The 21,324-nt window shown below is 39.2% G+C and overlaps 1 protein-coding gene across 3 annotated transcripts in view; it reads left to right on the forward strand.

The window, feature by feature from the left end:
* The first annotated feature begins 25 nt into the window (after window positions 1-25).
* Window positions 26-21,324, forward strand: part of kdm2b.L (lysine (K)-specific demethylase 2B L homeolog) — a 66,115-nt gene continuing 44,816 nt past the window's right edge. Inside the window, exons 1-6 of one of the 3 annotated variants that reach the window (XM_018263257.2) lie at window positions 26-523; window positions 1,551-1,695; window positions 5,688-5,766; window positions 6,232-6,278; window positions 13,091-13,269; window positions 15,886-15,992. In XM_018263257.2, coding sequence (XP_018118746.1) covers window positions 491-523; window positions 1,551-1,695; window positions 5,688-5,766; window positions 6,232-6,278; window positions 13,091-13,269; window positions 15,886-15,992 — 590 coding nt within the window. In that variant the 5' untranslated portion in view covers window positions 26-490. Of the gene's footprint in view, window positions 524-1,550; window positions 1,696-5,687; window positions 5,767-6,231; window positions 6,279-13,090; window positions 13,270-15,885; window positions 15,993-18,672; window positions 18,692-21,324 lie in introns of those variants that run through there. The other 2 variants (XM_018263248.2, XM_041567686.1) reach the window with 2 other exon arrangements.

A 21,324-nucleotide genomic window follows, 5' to 3' on the forward strand; every position in this document is an offset into this window, starting at 1 on the left:
TCCGATCAATGCTGTGGAAAGTACAGCTAAAAGTGCACGCTCCATGCAGCAGTCATAACAAATAAAGAAGCGAGCTTGCTTGGCGCCTGCGTACTAGGCTGTCCTCGTGACCGACCAAAATATCAATAGGAAAGGTTCCCGAATGTCAGGAAATGTCTGATTCACTGTAAGCAGCCAACCCACGCGTGTCCGCTGCAAAGTTCTAAGGCGAGCGGCCTCCGAGGCGCCCCGGATACAATGTTTACCTTCTGCGGGCCATGACGTCAGCGACCCTTTAACTCCACTGCCAGCGATGGTGCCTCTTGCACTTTGTGATGCCGAGCGAGAGATTCTTTGATAAACCTTAACTTTTTTGGGGGTCTTTTTTTATGTTGTATTTTCTATACGGATCTCCAGCACAATGCAAAGCAGCTGGCCGACTCCTTAACGGAGGAACCCTCCTTTCCAACAGCCATTAGCCCCATCTTTCCAACTCCCCTCCTCAAAAACAATGGAGGCAAAGAAAGACTCTGCGAGAAGATTGGTGTGTAGCTGTTTTTATTGTCTCTTGTGTAGACTTAGAGCGGAGCAGGGTATGTGACTTATTTAGAGGCCACATGAGTGTCTCGGTGGGCTATGGATGAGTGTCTCGGTGGGCTGGAGATGAGTGTCTGTGGGCTGGGGATGAGTGTCTCGGTGGGCTGGGGAAGAGTGTCTTGGTGGGCTGGGAATGAGTGTTTCTGTATGGCGGGGGGTTACAGCACTGCCTTTTGTTTCCATGGCTCACGAGTGTAGGGGTAGCTGCCTACAATGGGCTCCTCGCATGGCTTTGTTATGATTTCCTACTTGTGGTGTAGACGTGCAGCTCCCATGGTCCCTGCTGGCTGAACTGAGCAGCAATTCCAGCCTTTTCTTTTTGGCCCGGAAGCAGCAGTCACAACCAGCAAGTGATCAGCAGCTAGTGACACGGGCAGTGCGCTTTATTAGGCGAGACAACCTCGGCTTCATCGTTATCAGCCTCTTAATGTTGCGCCAAGTGCCCGAAGAATAGTGAAAGCTGACCGCCATGCTCTCCCTTAGAAAAGCGCATGAACGACGCTACCTTTGCCCATATGATCCCGAAACCATGACGGCATAGGTAGAAATGGGCCACCTTTACGCCTCCAGCTGTTGCACCACGACTGTTACAATGTAGTTGTGTTTGGAAGTGTGCTGTGGGAGTAAACACAGGGCTGAAGAGTATGCAAAAGTGCGTTCATGCTTAATAAATGTTCAGTAAACATAAAACTATGTATACACCGAAGCCTGGGCCTGTGAGACAACGCCCAATAGTGTATCATGAGTTGTCAGCAACACTCATTCCTCGGTGTGTGTCGTGTGTGGGAAGAGCACAAGTGACACGGCCTTCACTCAGCGTGGGTTTCTAAGCTTATCTGTAGCCAATAGTATGTAGAGTGGAGGACTGTACTATATCACGGGGGTGTACAATCCCTTTGTCCCCCTTAATTAGCTGCGTGACACAATAAAGCCACCCATTTTAACCTGACAAATGTGTGTGTCCCGTTCCCTAGCGCTCTATTGACCGCACCAGGTACGCAGAGCACGAAGACCTGTCAGACGTGGAGGACATGGTGAGCATCAGGGGCTTCAGCCTGGAGCAGAAGGTCAGCTGCAACGCCTACCGAGGGAACTTCGTGCGCTACATGGAAGGCAAAGGTAGCGGCAGCAGCTGTTAATACCGTTACCGAGTACCCTTGCCTGTGTATGCACTAGTCGTTAGTAACAAGGTGTAGTGTGGGGCCGGGTTGGGTGCACGTGCCAAACCATAGGGATTTGAATTTCCCGCCAGGTTCCTTGGCGATGAAGTGACGTAGCAGCGCTTGGCATCACCTGTAAGAAGGGCCGGTGCGCTGCTTGCGCTTCACTCTAGCCACATGCTGCTTTCCTCCGGCCTTCGGGTGGCAGTTTTATTCGCTTAACTGTTTATTCCCTTACCAAGAATGTATTTGTGCTTTAAATGACATGTTCGTCCCTAATATTGAGGCTCGTGCAATTATGCGCGTGTGGTGATGCGGGATATAAACATTGGTTATACCCGTGACGTGTTTTATATTCCTAAATTCCTTGTCTTCTCTAGCCTCTGTGTACGTCTAACGTTTTCTTTCACTACGAGATCACGTTGGCAACATGACTGGCATCCATTGATGTGTGTGAATGAGGGTGTGATTACTGAGTGTGAGCCGACATATCCAGCCTGAGCTCACTCAAATAGCTTGCCTTCATTCATCACTTCAACTATAGGGGACACTCCTTCACAGGGTTACCACGTCTAATTTTCAAAGTCAGCTGTAAAACCAGCCCAAAACTAGAAAAGAGGTGTTTTAAAAGTAGTACAATATGTGCAGTCAAAAAATAAATGAATATATGGGAAAATAAACCTTTTTCAGATTATTCCATGAAGCAGAATGGGACAGATTTGCACGTAACTACAAAGGGGGCCCAGGAGGTATAGGGGCCCCTTAAGGCCCTAATTCATATACAAACTCATTAAATATTGGTAAAACAGGTCAACCTCTAGACATTTTGTTGGCCAGCAGATTTTTGCCCCAAAATTGTCTGAATTGAGGAAAGTCACTGGAAAATGTGAGAATGCTTAAGAGTGACAGGAGACTGGGATACTCCGCCCAAAATCTGGTAACACCCAACTTCTACACAAGTCAGTCCACTCGACAGTCTGCAAATTGTTAAACAAAAACGACGTTACCCAACATGTATTGGGAGACACATGCCAAAAAGTAGGCCAAATCTGTACCTTGGCTAGTTTGTACTTTTAAAACCTGCCTGGGCTTTAAATTAGTAGCCCAATTTGGCTCGAAAACTGCCAACCTGGCAACCCTGCTCCTTCATATAAATCCACCTTTTATGTGCTGCAGTGATTGCACTAAAATGCAACTACCTAATGAGAGTATGCACTTAAAATTTAGGGATGCACCAAATCCAATATTTTGGATTCGGCCGAACCCCCGAATCCTTCACGAAAGATTCGACCGAATTCCAAACCGAATCCTAATTTGCATATGCAAATTAGGGTTGGGAAGGGGAAAACATTTTTTACTTCCTTGTTTTGTGACAAAAGTAACACGATTTCCCTCCCTGCCTTTAATTTGCATATGCAGATTCGGTTCGGCCGGGCAGATGGAATCGGCCGAATCCTGCTGAAAAAGGCCGAATCCTGGATTCGGTGCATCCCTGCTTAAATTCAATCACTTCTTACAATGAATATTTGCACATGCTCGAGTTTTTTCTTTATCTACCATTCTTACGTTATATCGTTCTGGATCCCTATCTCAGAACTGCAATCCAACTTCAACATATGTCAGTGGAAGCCAGTTCTTTATGGTATGACCAGTATTATAGCATACTGGATATACTATATAGTCTATTGCAGGGGATATGTTTGAAAGGAATGTTAGCAATACAGAAAAGGAATTACTTAATGAGAAGATGCATTTTATAATGCACAAGAGCCATGAATATCTTGTAAATTATATCCTTATTAACTAACGGTGCTTAGTGATGTAATCAGTTTTAATCAGAGCTTAGGGATGTCATTTCTGTCACATGACTTACTGAAACCTGTGCATTATAATAAATAAAGTACCCCATGTTGCAAAATATGAGGATATTAGAAGTCACCTCTGAGTTTCATGACCTGTATAAAAACACGGCCTTCAGACTCTTGCTTTTATATGGTAATGGAACTCCTTGGTAACTTATAATATCCTTATATTTCACAAGAGGGTTACTTCATTCACTATATATTAACGGTGCTTAGTGAAGTAATCGGTTATAATCAGAGCTTAGTGATGTCTTTTCTGTCACTGAAACGTTTGTATTATAGTAAATAATGTACCCCATGTTGCAAAATATAAGGATATTAGAAGTAACGTTGGAGTTTCATGATCCGTATAAAAACACTCAGCTTCATGCTTTTATAAAGTCGTGAAACGCCTCTCAGTAATGTAACTAGGGGGAGGCCCACCCCCCTCCGGAAGCAGTTTTTCCATGGCTGGAACTGCCGGCGGGCGGGCAGGGGGTGTAGGCCCTGGAACAATTGCACTCCTGCTCCCCTGGTAGTTCCGCCAGCGACGCCTCTGTAACTTATAATATCCTTATATATTACAATAGGGGGTACTTTATTCACAATATAATTCACTAATAAGGTCTAATCATTTGTGCAGTTGGCCTATTGCCCTGCTGTCTGTTGGAAATGTAATGAAGCTTAGTTTTGAGGTGACTCAAAAAAAAAATATGCCAAATAACGTGACTAAGCCAAGATAGTACAAAAGATGTACCTCAATAATAACAATTAACCCACACTAGTGGTGCAAGAGTAATGTAAAGGACACATGCACACTCCCAGTCTGAAATAAGAACCAATCTTTATTATATTAAGAACAAACAAAAACTTTGATGACTAAAAATCATTACAAATAAACTCACAGATGTCTCCCAAAACCCAGTGGGGCCCACACCACCCAAACCATAGTTTTATGTGTCGCTATATATATCTTGGGGTAGAACTAAAGGAGCGTTTTCGGTCTGATTCGTCGCGCTCCAACAAAATGCAGGCGTCAAGTCCGATGCGCAGGAAATAAGTTAAGAGAAAGGAATGTCGGGTGAAGTCGCAGCATGCATCCGACATGACTGCCGGATGCAGACACAGCATGCAGCATCTGCATCCGACAGTCGTATCGGTTGAACGCTGCGACTTCATCCGTCATTTATATCTCTTACCTTGTTTTCAGTGCATCCGACTTGACGCTTGCATTTTGTCGGAGCGCCTCGGATCGGACCGAAAACTATTTTTTAGTTCTACCTTTAAGGAAGGGATATCCGTGAAAGATCCACTTGTTGACCTTGGCAAACAAGTGGACTTCATAATTTATAGATAGCTTTAGAGCAGGAATGGGCATGTGTCCAGGTTTTTTTGGTTTGATTTAGAAATAAAAACTACACTATAAAAATCATGACAGAACCCCTAAATGTGACTACTGTCTCATCTCTTTGTTGCATTATTTCCCACCTTTCCTATAGTTTAGACAGCCTGATGCATATTAATCTTAAATGGTTGAAAAAATCTAAAAATACCTTTTGAACCAGTACAGGGATCCTCATATGTAAACACTTTACCTGTGAAGATCTGGTGTAATTGTAAAGATGCCAATTTCCTGTATAAAGTGTTTTGCATGCAGCTATCTTTAAAAGATAAAAACATAAGAATTTCCTTATTGGGGTGAAGAAAAAGGAGGAATCCTGAATCCCTAGTTTTGCTATCTTTGTATTGTGTCTGGGGGTAAAAGTTAGCAATATCATGCTATACATACATATATTTTATATATATATATATATATATATATATATATATATATATATATATATATATATATATATATATATATATATATATATAGTGAAAAAGGATTGCGGCACTCACAGGGTTTTAGTGAAAAAACAAAAAAATGTTTTATTATTAAGCCTCAACGTTTCGATCCCCCACAGGGATCTTCGCCAGGAGCAAAAAGCTTCTTCTGTCAGACCACTGTTTATCTGATTATTAAAAAAGTTAATTATTTTTAAAATTAAAAAGTTTCATTCCAGATTTTACTAAAAATTTTCTAATAATTTTTTTTCCTTTCCTCAAACAGACTTTACCTATGAATATGTTCAAAGAGAAGCACTTCAAACACCTCTCCTTTTCTCCACCAAGGAAGGACTGGGTATTAAGTAAGATTATTACTCTTTATTCTCAGATGAAGCTTCAGGCAGAGGTTCAGCAGGCTAATATAAGGGTTGTGTATTACATTATTAGCTTTTTTTTTTTATTCCCTCTTGCTTGTTTCCTATAGGTCCCACATACATTCCCAGATCTGGTTGAAAAATGTCAGCTATACTGTCTAAGGGTATGGGCATGTATATTGCTTCAGGCATAATGGACTGCATTGTGGACCCCATGCATAATGGATTTCTGGTTATTTCAGGGAGCTTCTCATGATTCTAACTATTGCTATTAATGAGAACCAGTCCTTGGCTTTTGTTGTTGTTGTAGTTGTTTATCTCACCACAACATGTTCATAGCCCTCAGTGAAGATCTTCTTCTCTATACTCAATTTATTTAATTCTTTATTTGTTCTTAATACAATATCTACAGTATGCATACACTTAAGATTCTTATTTGTGTTCCTATTATAGAATGCCAGAACAAGATTTCACTGTTCGAGATGTGAAGCTTTTAGTTGGTAAGTAATTGCCTTTTTTTAATGGGTTGTGAAAACATAGACTCTACATTGCTGGCTGTCAAAGTGTTAATGGAATTTTATAACTTGCTGCTAAATATTTGTTGCAAACAGTGGGGTAACTTGGTAGTGTTGGGCCGGTAACTTGGTAGTGTTGGGGCCCCCCCCCACCAAATACTCTACTGAGTGGGCTTGGCGCAAACAGTCCTCTTCCCCTGGCCCCCCCTCCAGACCCCCTCTCGGCGCATCTCCTGGACGGCACTGCAATGCTATTTTAAAGGTAAAAGATGGGTCGGTAAGGGAGACTATGAATCAGCAGACCCCCTGTCGCCTGGGCCCCCCGAGGCTGCGGGGTCTGCTGTATAGCTAGTTACACCATTGGTTGAAAAGGCATAAGTCAAAAAGCTGTGTTAATATAGCTATTTTACTATCTCAGACAGAAACAAGTTCTTTCGTAATTAAAATCCTTATATGACTATAATAAATGCTGCATATCTAAGAACAAATTAAGCACTATTTTTAACTCTTAAATCAGCCAGTGTGTCTTCCCTGGAACCTCGTGTTGTTTTATATAAATTGATCCTGGCAGCTCGAGATTTTATTGTGACAAAAATTCTAAATTCTTAGAAATGAAATGATGATGGGTTAAACTCTATCTGCAGTTATCCATGTCCATTTTAAAAGTACGGTATATATATATTTGGTTTATAATATTCTTTCATTATAAATAAAAGACGATGTTTTAAGCAGCTTTACATATTTTCTGTTTATATCAAGATAAAGTGTAAGTAATACAGTTAAATTATGAGCCAGTGAGCATTTTTGTTATAATCTCCTGTCAGGAAAGTACACCAGGCACTTTCAGATGATTTCTATGCAAATGAATGGATGGGTCATTTGGGGATATTTTGTCTCCTGTTTCCCTTCCCCACACCTAACTGAAGAAGTCATTCAGATGTGTGGTGAAACATTATCAAGGTTACTCAGCAAGTCTAGTTGATAGACTTATTATTACTATGTTCTGTATATCACGACCACATTTAATAAAAACCTTCATAAAGTTTGTGTTGGATCAGTCGGTCTATACTTTATTAACTGTTTTTTTTTTTGTTTTTTTTTTTTACGTTATAATTCACTGTTTGTAAATATTTATGCATCTTGTATATACAGCAATGTTTATTTTTTATAATGCATTAGTAATAAAGATGGAGGGGGTAAACATTGTAATAAAATAAAAATATATACAGTTACATAGATGAAATGCCATAGATAAGAAATATATGTGAGCAGGTCCCTGCACCATAGAACTTACAGTTTAAGTGATTTGGTAACTTACAGATACAAATAAGAGCCTAATAACTACTGTCATTTACAGTGGTTAAGGTATTAATTTCAAAAGGTCATTTATAATTACCAACAGTATTGGTACTGTACTTATGTTCCAAAAAGTCGGATTCAGGTTCAGTTTTGTCTGTGGGTCTCCTTGCAGTGACATTGAGTAGAGGTAGTAATCTGTTAATGAGGTTATTAGCAGGCTGGAGAAGTTTATACATTATAGTATAAAGGCTTGGATTGAAAGATGTTTAGGAGTCACTTGAGAAAGTCTTGGCTATATTGGGAAAAAAGTGACCGATTCTGACAATTGTCAAAATAAGAGTCTTAAACTGTCGGCTTCTGTTTCCTGAATTTATAGACTTTTGCCTGTCCCTTTCGTGACATCACCGAGGGGAAGGGCGCAGGTCTATGAATAGAGGGGATGGAGCGGACCAGGCTGGGTTCAGGTTGGGAGGGGGCAGGTAAGGGTCCGGTGCACATTTTTCACCTGTTCACACCTTATTCAAAATGGGAACCAGCACTGTGTCACTGTATGTAGTACATCTTAGAATGATAGCTTTCCCTGTCTCCTGCTCTGTTCTGCCTTCCCTCCCTGCAGGGCCGGAACTAGGGGCAGGCAGAATAGGCACCTGCCTAGGGCGCAATAATGGGGGGGGGGGGCACACTTTTAAGGGTAATTTCCTTTCTTTCTTTTTTAAACCCTGATTTGCTTGGCCTTTAATCGTTTTTCAACTTTATAAACCTACTGTTCCAGACAGTATCACTCCCCAGCTCCCTTTGGGCAGCTGCTGGCACAGGTACATATTTGTGGGCAATATCTTGGCTGCTACTTGCACAGGTAAATAGATGATATGATGGATATTTGGCTGCTGCTGGCACAAGTACATATATGGAGGCAATAGTGTGTATTTTTTGGCTGATGCTGGCACAGGTACAGATTGGTGGCAATATAAGGGATTGGCAGGTACATGGGGCAATATGGTGGCTGCTGGCACAGGTACACAGATGTTTGAGTAATATGATGGATTTTTGGCTACTGCTGGAACAGAACCAAATTGGGCAATATGATGGATTCTTTTGGTTGCAGCTGGCATATATACAGATTGGGGGTAAAAATATGATGGATCTTTTGTTTTATGTTGGCACAGGTACAGATTGGGGCCTGGGGTCAATCTGAGGGATTGACTGCCATTGGCATAGGTACAAATGGAGGCAATATGATAGGTGCTGGCACAGGTACAGGGGGCTATATGACTGGTAAGGTTGGAAATGGTAATGCAGGACTGGGTGGGGGGGGGCACTGATTGAAGCCCTTGCCTAGGGTGCAAAAATACCTTGGCCCGGTCCTGCCTCCATGTGTGTGTGCCATTCTCTGCTTGCCCAGTGCTGCTTGTGTGTGCCATTCTCTGCTTGCCCAATGCTGCTTGTGTGTGCCATTCTCTGCTTACTCAGTGCTGCTTGTGTGTGCCATTCTCTGCTTACTCAGTGCTGCTTGTGTGTGCCATTCTCAGTTTGCCCTATGCTACCTGTGGAATGTAAGCCTGTTAGGGGTTTGTTCTTGGGGTTATTCGCATTTGGAAATTGTTGTTAAGGGCCCCTAAGGTGTTTAATCATGTGTTGTATTATCCACAGGGGAGGATGAGGCATATGGATTTTTGGGTATGTTTTTAACATATGTGTTTGAGTGATGAGATATTTACCTGCAGTGAGCACCAACCATTTTTTTTTTTGGTGTGCTGCCACCGTTAATATGGATATGATCTTCAAGTTCTTGTGGTAATATGGGTGTGGTTTACAGTGGGTGTGGTTTAAAAGGGGGAGTGGCCAACACTGACTTCTATTATCGTCCCTCCACCACATAGGCCAGTAAAATTTTGGCCCTCTGTACCACAGAACTTGGACAGCACTGATCTAAATGATAAACAGAAAAATATACACACAAATTACAGTGCATTAATCTCTTAAAGGGGGCCCGTCACCCCAAAAAAATATTCAAAATCCTATTCTATCACATTAGCAAAATTAACTTTAATTACACTGTATAAATTATTTTAATCTTGTTTCCTTTGTTCTGGGAATTCATAATTATAGCAAGCAGGAAGGAGACATATTGTGTTATTAAGGCAAGCCATGCATCATCTCAGAATCTTGTTTGTGCACCAGAATGGGGGACCTGATGTCCATCCCCATGCACTGGTTACACAATTAAATAATGAAGAGAGTGGGGGAATGTGGGGAGAGCAGTGACATCTAGGAAGTGCTGAATGGAAAGTGAAAGTAATTGTCTGCCCCGCCTGTGTGCCTAAGGCATAGAGGAGTGGCAGACAATATTTTATTGACAGCTGAGCTGTTTGAATGAGTTTACAACAGCTATGAATGCTTTAATAAAAAATAGAAATTGGATTTCATGTTTAATTTGAAGGACTTTTATTATACAGCTTTTTATGTCTGGGTGACAGGTCCACTGCTGGTTGTTCACATCCCACAGTATGCTGCAAGACTTTGAAGAGCGGCAGCCCAAGGCACCTTGTTTAGAGGTCTGATTGTCCTAAGTGAAAAGTAATCATATCTATAGCTAGATGTATAGTATGGTATATAATATGTGTTGATATACACTATTATACACTATGGGGGTTATTTATCAAAGGTCGAATAAATTTGATTTTATTCTCTATTTGAATGGTATTTTATTTATGAAAAAATTTGAACGTCTAAAATTAGATTGAATAGTCCTGACCTGAAAACTCGAAACAAATTCTAATCGAGTTTTCGTCAGAATAAAAAATAGACTTTTGCTCGTAAAATTTGGGGTGTCTATGGTGTCTATGACTATGGGGTGTCATTTTCTAAGCGAAACTTTGGCTCATCACTACTATTAACATCTTTAAATAGTTTAAGGGACATCTGCCATTGACCTCTACATGAACTTGAGTTGGTGGTTTTAAATTCAAATTCGACACACAAAAAATCCAAATTTTCAAAATTCATACGGAATGGATTATAGAACATTCTTCTATTGCATTGTCATTTGATGACCTAATACACATGCAGATTGAGGCAATTTTTGTAAGTTTTTTGTTTGTCTTAGACTGATTTTTGGTGTGTTTACATTAAACTTATCATTGAGTTGTTGGGCAGAGGGTGATATTTTTGTTTGAGGAAGGTTTTCGACCTTTGTTTTTGGCCCTCAGCAGGTGCTGCCGGGCAGGTTTAAAAATCCTGTTGAATGAGGACCGCACCGGAGTGTTGATGCTGTCCTCTTTCTAAGATACTCTGTAGGCTACAATTATGATTGGTAGCCAAATCTGATAAAAATCTGCTTGCTTGGTGGTCATGCCAAACAAGATGAATGTACCATGTATGGATAGATAAACATCTGCTAGCTAGCTGTTAAAGAACACAAGTTATTATCACTACTGAACACATTTACAGGAATATGTGAACCTCTAGGCCAATTCTGTACCAGTTCAATGTTGCAAATAAGTTTATTAATGGTCACATTTTAGAGCAACATAATCATAATTCAATGATGAATCAATGATCTTATAAAGTTATCTATGGATATCTTGTGCATGCTGGGGGGCCATTCAAATCATTTTGAAAGCCACATCCAGTCTGTGGGCCATCAGTTGGACAGCCTTACTCAAGTGTAATGACTGTAAAAGCTTAATAGTGCAATGTGCCATTTGATTAGATGTGATTGCAGGTGTCCATGATTTAAGGCTGTTTTACTGTCTACAGGGTAGTAATCCATCATCTATTAATAGAATAGTAATAGAAGTTGGTTGGTGCAACAAGACAATAACCAAAATGCAGGAGTTCATTAACAACAGAGACTTTTGTTCTGGAATGGCAAAATCAAAGTATACACAGTGCAATTGAGATGACCCAATAGATCTCCATAGGCCCCCAACTGTATCACGTTGATTTCATCCAGCATGTGAGTGGCCAGTTCAGGCAAATATTAGCTTGTTTGCAAGGTTGTTGGGGGTTCCCAACATGCTGCAGGCTGACCAAATATCAGACAGGGCCCTAAAAACGTGGTTCTTGCCCAATGTGTAGGCCACAATTGGAACAGACTGATTTCCTCCAAAGCATGTGTAGTCAGATTGGGCAACTAACTGCTTGTTGGTGATCTCGCCAAACAAGTGGATCTTTAAATGTATGATCAGCTTTACTATGAAGGGAGAATGTAGATAACTGATTCACACAATAATAGGTAACACTATCTGCTTATCTTAGCTAACTCTGGTTCAAAAAATTGCTATAAAAATAGCCTCCACCATTGAATCATTAATATTACTGCCATATGTTTGTGTTGGGAGCTGCAGGATCAGTTCTCAACATTAGAATTCATTAACCCCCCACTTGGCGTAAAAAATGGATTACATCATGAGGATAGAGTAGTTACCTTCAAGAGTAAATGCTAAACATTAAAACTTTGTGTGGTTCTCCTGATTAATGCTCCTAGAATCAGACAAACATATAAAGTTGTGAGAGGATTGGGCTTAACCATGAGAAAGAGCTGCACTCCTGTTAGTATGAAATCACACTTATACCAACATGAATCTTGTTATGGAGTACAGATACATTTCTAATATTCTACATGGGTGCCCAAAAGGTAGATCTGGATCTACAAGTAGACCTTTAGCTGGTGATCAGTAGACACTGTCCACAAACAGCTTGTCTAAACCACCCTCTTATTTCATACTTGTCATTCAGATAATTATTATGTTAAGGTTACAGAAGAAATAGTTTGTTTAATAAAGCAACATACCTTTTCTCATAAATCAATATTTAAGTAAATAAATATTTTCCATGGAACAGAATGCTAACACTGTTTTTATGGATGTAGATCATTTGGTGAATGCTTATATTTTGCCCTAATTTTTCTTGAAACCCTATACTGAAGGTCACTGAAGGTGAAATTAGTAGTAATTCTATTTAGGTGTATTAAATGCTGTTGCAATGACATCAAAAAGAGTGATACACCAATACTTTAATTTATCTGTATTATTATAAGGTGAACCTGGACAAATGTTTAAACTTAAAATGTGTAAGAACCATTGCATTAATAAAAATCTGCCCTACTATTAATTGTATTCTCTGGTTTAGACCATTTAGTGGTATCACACACGATGCAGTTTCTCTTTAAATCAATGACACCACCCCTGTGTTCCATTAACTTTAGCTTACACTGGTGTAAATCAGTTGCCGTAAAAATGGTGTTTTGTTTGCCACATCGATGAGCAATAATTGCTGCTCTTTGTCTATACCTAGTGCTTCCCATTGGAAATCACTCTGCGGAGGTCCATAGTGATTAAATCGATGGTATGACATAGTTGTTAATGTTTGCTATCACCATAAAAGTTATATTTTTGGTAACCGTTAGGTTTTTTTAACATGAAGATTAGGACAGTGTTATACATTGTATACTGTTTCAAAATAATTTTTACAACAAATTGCTTTTGGTCTTTTAGGAAGCCGCCGAGTAGTTGATGTGATGGATGTCAACACTCAGAAGAGCATAGACATGAGCATGTCCCAGTTTGTTCGATACTATGAAACACCAGAAATGGAAAGGGAAAAACTGTACAATGTGATCAGTCTGGAATTTAGTCACACAAAGCTAGAGAGAGTGGTGAAGCGGCCTACTGTGGTATGGCGGTTTGACTTTAAATGAATTTGAAAATGCTTTAAATTAATTTGTCTTTGTTGTAGAATTGTAGGGCCTCTGTAATATATTTTAACTGAACAGCAGCATTCCTTATACAGTTCAAGTGAATCAAGAAAGAAAAAGTATGACCCCTGAAATTGCTCCCCCCGCACTAGATCAGTCATGGATTCCCACCATGTAGTTATAGTAAAACTTAACTTTTAATAATAAAAACAGTATGCCCAGATATATTAGAACATAAATTAAAAGTAGTTTAGGAGGGAGAGCCGTACCGACTCTAAGGTCCACAACTAACAGACAGATTAAGGAGGGGTAAATGAAGCTTCTACATTGAACTACTCTTGACAAACTCAGTTCATTAAGTGGTTGTGGGGATAATGGTGGGTGCTGGAATGTAGTCTAGTCTGGGGCAGAGGTCATATTGAATCTAAATATGCAGGAATAATGCCCTTCGTTTAACGCCCCCGGGAGTGTGAATGTTATTGCTGATATAGTAATCGTCTGGCTGCGAGCCTATAGAGACCTGCCTGTCCCACACATGCACAATACTCCCTTGGCAGGCTCGTGGTACACTGATGTATGCAGCACTAAATTTTTGTGCACTGCCTCTGGTGAATTAACATTGAATGCGGCGCAAGAACCACCCGCATCCACCTGCAAAAGCCGTGTGGCCCTTCTACCCTTCCACCTTTCCACCCTTCACTGAGATAGGTAACGCTTCCATCTCCCTGCCTAACAGATTAAAATGCTAAGCGCCTGATGCACGTTTCGCTTGCCATACGTGAGCTTTGTCAAATAACATCCACACTTCTGGAGTCTTTAGGCGAAGGGCATTATTCCTGCATATTTATAGATTCGATATCACCAAAATGCTCTTCCTCTTCAAATTTAGTTTTTTTATAGCACTGCTCTGTTTTACTAAACTTCATACATTTATCAATGGGTGAAAGTTATAACTTACCATCTGTTCAATAGACTTCTAAAAATCCCATAGTAATGAATAGAAAGTGGGTGAGTTTTTCTGTGGTGAACTCTTAATTTCACACTTGCCTACAAGTGCTTGGGGAAAGAAAATAAAGCAGAGATTGTTTCCACATAGGGAGTGGACAGGAATAATGAGGAGTTGGTGTAAACCTTAACATGAGAACAAGGAATATCACAAAATATCACAACATTTCTATGTCTTTTGTTATTTGTTGAGCTAAACAGAAAAAATGAAGCTGCTCCATGTTTGGAAGGTAATTAAATTATACAGTATATATGCCTCTCCATTCACCCCTAACTGTTTTGTTACCGGTGTGCTATTGATCTAATTATCTACTTCACAAGGACCAAACATTGAGTAATTTAATTTTTTTTGTTTAACTCAAGAAATAATAAAACCCATTTAGACTTTTTTTGTGATTAAAGCAATAGACAAAAAGTATCCTCAAAACAAGCCGTATTCATTGTGCTCATGTTAAATATGGGGTATCCCTTTAATAAACACATAGAAAATGCCCAAGAAAACTTGTTAAAACTATCATGAATTTGTAACTATTGAAATGCAGAAAACTTTCTTGCACTTTAGGAAATAATGGAACCAGTATGGCACGATTGATGTAACATTACATGTCAAGCCACAGGTGGCTATTGGAAATACCAGGGAAGTGAAGTCTAGTTGGCTTTCTCACTGTAAATGTCATTTTCTTCCTGGTAACAGCCATTAATCTGCTGACATAATCAGCCGTTAGGGCAGCTTTCAAGAGGCTTGACATACTCACAGCACAACACCTCCTAGAGCTGGGTGGGTAATCTTCTCGAAATATAACCACATTTGGAATTCAGGGGCAAGTGGCAAGTTCATCTTAAATAAACTTTTGAGGTTGTTTTTTACAATCATTGCCATTTAAATGAACAGTTCAATATGAAAATAAAAACTGGGTAAATAGATAGGCTGTGCAAAATAAATATGTTTCTAATATAGTTATTAAGCCAAAAATGTAATGTATAAAGGCTGGAGTGACTGGATGTGTAGCATAATAGCCAGAACACTACTTCCTGCTTTTCAGATCTCTAACTCTGAGTTAGTCAGTGACTTGAAGGGGGCCACGTGGGATGTAACTGTTCAGTGAGTTGGCTATTGATCCTTAGCATTCAGCTCAGATTCAAAAGCAACAATTATGACCCATGTGCCCCCCTCAAGTCACTACCAATCCGTAGAAAGCAAGAGAGCTGCAAAACAGGAAGTAGTGTTCTGGCTATTATATTAGACATCCAGTCACTCCAGACTTTATACATTACATTTTTGGCTAACCAGCTATATTAGAAACATTTTTTATTTTACACAGGCTATCTATTTATCCAGTTTTTATTTTTACACTGAACAATTCCTTTAATGCTAGCACCAGGTAGTAGGTACGCAAATTAGAAGCAGGTTGTCAGTCTTAGATCTGAGTCTCCAGCCAAATCAGGTGGGTTGACATGTATGGGATCTATATATGGGCTGATTTAGTTGAAATGAATACTCTTTAAGCGTAAGCGTAAAATATTTTACAATGCTAAATAAGCTCATGGAGAAAAACTAAGCATTTTCTTTTCATACATTGCTACCTCTAGGTTGATGCAGTTGACTGGGTGGATAACATGTGGCCACGGCATTTAAAGGAACAGCAAAAGGAATCAACAAATGTAATAGCTGAAATGAAGTATCCTAAAGTGAAAAAGTAGGTTTGCTCTTTTGGCTTGGTTAGATTCAAAAACAATTAATTTTTCTAAAGAGGTACTATAATTTGAAGAATTATATATCCCCACTTTTTAAGGTAGTATTTCTTTCTGTCAACTTCCAGTGATGGGATTTTCGCTGTGTATAGAGGCATGATTAGTGACCCTTATCTGTAATATTAGTTATATAATAAGATTTTATTTTTTCAATTTTGACGATCTCTACATTATTTACACTAATAGCACACGGAATATTGTGACCACCACTGCTACATGACGAGCATTGGTAGTCAATATGCCCATGTCCACCAGCCATCCACTTGTAATGTAATTGCATTCAATATCATTGCAAGCAGTGGCAGGCTGACCACGACTCTTATCGCTTCAGTTTCTGTTGAATCAAGGATATTTTTTCCTGTAGTTCACAGTAATTTTCAGAGTACCATAAGAAATTTCTTCAAAGCCAATTCAGCTCAGGTTTTAGCTCCAAGAGTTGGAAACAGATTATACTACATTGCTTATCTGGATTCAAAAAGCATCTTTCCTTTCCCTACCTTCATGGGTAAGTGGCTGGAGTCTTCTTTTTCAGGAATCAGAAGGCATTTGATATATGTAATGGATTGTTCCATTGATCTTGTAATCTAAATTAACCCACTTACTGTCTGAGTCTCTCTGGTCTGTAATTTAAAGGGCCTGATGCAAATATAATGAGCTGTAGGCACATTTCATATTTTGCTTTTTAATCCAAAGTATTACTGGTTGATCTTCATATTTTTCACCTGGAGTTCCCAAACTGTAGAACATAAGAATAATTTTGTGGTGGTATTTGTGGGAGATGATTAGTTATGTGGCAAATGCTCTTTTGGACACTAATTGTTATTTGCTGTTTTAAATATTCTTGAAACTTTAGCACTAAGACCTAGGGGCAGATTTATCAAGGGTCGAAGTGAATTCGAGGGAATTTTCAAAGTAAAAAAATTCAAAAATAAACCTGCAGAAGTGCTATGTTAGCCTATGGGGACCTTGTAGAGCATTTTTCTAAGTTTTTGGAAGTCGAAGTAAAATAATTTGATCGATCGCTGAAATCCTTTGAATCGTTCGATCGAACGATTTTACTTCGACCGAAGGATACCCAAATTCGATGAAAAAAACTTCGACTTTGATATTCAAAGACGAAGTATTCCAATTCGATGGGTGAATTTCGAAGTATTTTTAACTTCGAAATTGGACCCTTGATAAATCTGCCCCCTAGTGTATATTGGTAACTTTGTTAAGGGGTAATTTAAGGCCCTAACAAATGGACTACAAAGGGGAAAGCTGAAACCAAAATGTTGAAGGGTTACTTAGTTGTTATTCCCAGACTGTAGACTAGTCAAGAGCTTCTCATCTTCAACATGCACATAAAAAACCAGACCTAGAAGCTCAGGTGGTATGGCATGATGATATACAGTGGCATAAATGGCAACTCCTATGGCAAGGACAAGTGTCTTAAAGTTGTATAGAGAGCAGTCACAAGTCTAAGCCAGCATATGTATTCCACTTCGCTAAGCAGAATTTAGTGTGAAGGGAGAAGTGGGCCTGTAAACTCCAAAAAAAACAGTGTAAAGTTGCATTTTTATGGCTATTTTTGTATTTTATAGCTTACTTTTTTTTTTTTTGAAAATTGTTTTTATTAATTTTCATAGCATGTTGTACATTTCATGGACATTTTATACGTCCAATTACTAGTACAGTGATCATTGGTGTTATAAAACATGCATTAAATAGAAGAGAAACATGGAGTAAATAGAGAAAGAGAATTAAATTTAAACAAAGTTAACATAGTATTACGTTTTATAAAGCAAATGCTAAGATTAATTACAAATTTAACAGGCTGGAATTGTTTACCTTAGGTAAGATACCAAAAGCCTGTTGCCTCCTGGGGGGTGACCTTGAAGTTATTCCAATCCCTGGAAACGTGTTTTGGATATATTGGTTCGTTTCTTGTAACAATGAGTTACCCCTTAAAATTTCTATGTCATACCAAGTTTATAGCTTACTTTTAAATTAATTGTAACATCATAATATAAAAGCCATAGATTGCCACTGACTGCATCATACAAAAAGATATTTAAACATCAAAATGTCTTTGCATTGCATTTGATTTTTGCTAAATGAAACCACATAAAAATACTTGTGTACAAAACGAGCTTTTTCAATTTTTGCCCATGCTGGTAAATGCTGCAGCAGGAGGCGTGGAATGGAGTACTGATGCTTATAAACACTAATGAGTAATTTGAGACTTACTGCTCCAGTTTCTGTTTAAGCATCTGTGATGGGATCCCGCTGGGATACCGTGAATGAAAATCAGAAGCGATGCACTAGGTCCCATAAGGGTGGAGACTGCTGTGGAGATGGGTTTTTTTTTTTTTTTCAAAGCTCACAGATTGCAGATCTGACAGCATTGCGAATCATTTCGTCAACCTCAGCCTTGGATGCGGTTGCTAGGCAGCCTTGGCGGATGTACAAGAGTGTCTCTGATTTGCTTTAGCCTATCATTTTCAGAGACCACTGCACACCGTCTGCATATTGCTGACATCCTCTTGATCACGCTGTTTAGGAGAGGAGGGAGGGGGGTAAAGCCATGCTAAGTGAATTCTTTCAGAACCAGTTGTGACTGTTCGCTCCATCATCTTCAGTGCGGTAATGAAGATTTTAACAGGTTAATGTCATGCCACTTACATTATTTCAGCAGGGTATGTCGGAATTACAGCAATCTTGTTACACATTAAGACTGTTGGCAGGAGATGAAATGCTTTATCATCATTATCTGCATATAAGCAGTAGGGATATCTTTCCTAGCTTGATTCTGGGGAATTCTGTTGTTTATTGCTTGTGAGCTGCGGAGCGTTTCTATATTATGATTACTGTGGACAGGGTGACAGTAGAACATATATGTTTTTGGGAATTGATGTCAAAACCATCCAGAGTATCTAGAGCATCCAATGAATCTAGCAAAGGTCACAGCATTTGCAATGTGTTCATATTATATATATATATATATTCTGCAATGTAAATTTTTAATTTTCAGCTGATGTACCTAACGATTGAATTCTTTCATTGCATTTGCTTTCCATACTTGTTTTATTGAAAAACACTAACCTTAAATGGTCAGACATATCCAGTGGTTGCCCAACTAGTTTTCAGTGGCTGATGCAGTGTTACTACCAGTGTTTCTTAATAGGGATGCACCGAATCCACTTTTTGGGAAGATTTGGCCGAATACCGAACCAAATCCTAATTTGCATATGCAAATTAGGGCCAGGAAAGGAAAAAGTGGAGAAAATTCTTTTGTGACAAAAAGTCACATGATTTCCCTACCGCCCCTAATTTACATATGCAAATTAGGATTTGGGTTGGCCAGGCACAAGGATTTGGCCGATCCTGCTGAAAAAGACCGAATCCTGAACCGAATCCTGGATTCGGTGCATCCCTATTTCTTAACTCTGAGGACTGAGGCACAATTTGATCTTCATTTTAAAGCCTATATTATGTGTCAAAATATTGCATTCTCCCTTTCTCTAGTGAGTGGAACCAGTACAATAGGTACATAACTGTAATTCTGATAAATAGACCTCACTATCATTTCAGAATTGACTTTATCACGTTGGTGAAGCATGGATGTTGACTAAAGTTAGGGTGTTCTTTGATGCACATAGGTCAAGAAATGCTGGTTAACTTATATGATAACCTTGATGGAAAAGATCTAGGGGCCGATTCATCAATAGTCGAATATCGAGGGTTAATTAACCCTCGATATTCGACTGGGAACTAAAATCGTTCGACTTCGAATATCGAAGTCGAACGATTTTGCGCAAATCCTGCGTTCGATCGATCGAAGGATTTTTCGTTCGATCGAACGATTAAATCCTTCGAATCGAACGATTCGAAGGATTTTAATCCAACGATCGAAGGAAAATCCTTCGATCAAAAAATCACAGGCAAGCCTATGGGGACCTTCCCCATAGGCTAACATTGACTTCGGTAGGTTTTATCTACCGAAGTAGGTGGTCGAAGTATTTTTTAAAGAGACAGTACTTCGATCATCGAATGGTCGAATAGTCGAACGATTTTTACTTCGAATCGTTCGAATTCGATCGAATTTGATCGAATTTAACCAATTCGATGGTCGAAGTACCCAAAAAATACTTCGAAATTCGAATTTTTTTACATTCGAATTCTTCACTCGAATTTTGTAAATCTGCCCCCTAATGTCTGTGTGTGTGTGTGTGTGTGTGTGTGTGTGTGTGTGTGTGTGTGTGTGTGTGTGTGTGTGTGTGTGTGTGTGTGTGTGTGTGTATGTGTGTGTGTGTGTGTGTGTGTGTGTATATATATATATATATATATATATATATATATATATATATATATATATATATATATATATATATATATATATATATAGATATATAGATATATAGATTCAGCCTTTTTCAGCAGGATTCGGCCAAATCTTTCTGCCAGGCCAAACCGAATCCAAATCCGCATATTCAAATTAGAGGCGGAAGGGAAATCACGTGACTTTTTGTCACAAAACAAAGAAGTAGAAAATGTTTTCCCCTTCCCATCCCTATTTTGCATATGCAAATTTCGGTTCGGTATTCGGCTGAATCTTTTACAGGATTCGGGGGTATATATATGTATATATATCATTACAGGTATGGGATCCGTTATCTGGACCCTTTATCCACAAAGCTCTGAATTACGAAAAGGCTATCTCCCATAGATTCCATTTTCTCAAAGTTTTAAAAATTATTTCCTTTTTCTCTGTAATTATAAACCAGTACCTTGTACTTGTTCCAAACATCGATACCATTAATCCTTATTGAAGTCGAAACAATCCTACTGGGTTTCATTCATGTTTAAATCTTATTTTGATTTAAGCTATGAAGATCCAAATAACAGAAAGATCCGTTATCCGGAAAACTCCAGGTCCCTGAGCATTCTGGGTTACCAGTCCCATACCTGTATAATAATGAGGGTTTTACATTGACTGATGGGTTTGTGGTAATTATATGGCTTGCAAAACTTGTTGTCAGCTCCAGCTGAATGACTTTGCTGAGTCTAGAGAGCAAGCAGTATATCATGCATTAGACAGGTGTGAACCATATTATTACTGTGAATACTGTACTTTTCTATCTGAATAGATCGGAGCTATGTATTTTCAAAAAGTGTCCTTCTTACCAGGTTCTTGGTGCAAAGCAATGTTTGTAACTTGACTTTGGTCATTGCGGATATGAGGGATCATCTTTAATTCTTTACAGACCCGTCTACAATATATAACCAGTGGTACCC

Source organism: Xenopus laevis, chromosome 1L (assembly GCF_017654675.1).
Source record: "Xenopus laevis strain J_2021 chromosome 1L, Xenopus_laevis_v10.1, whole genome shotgun sequence".
NCBI lineage: Eukaryota > Metazoa > Chordata > Amphibia > Anura > Pipidae > Xenopus > Xenopus laevis.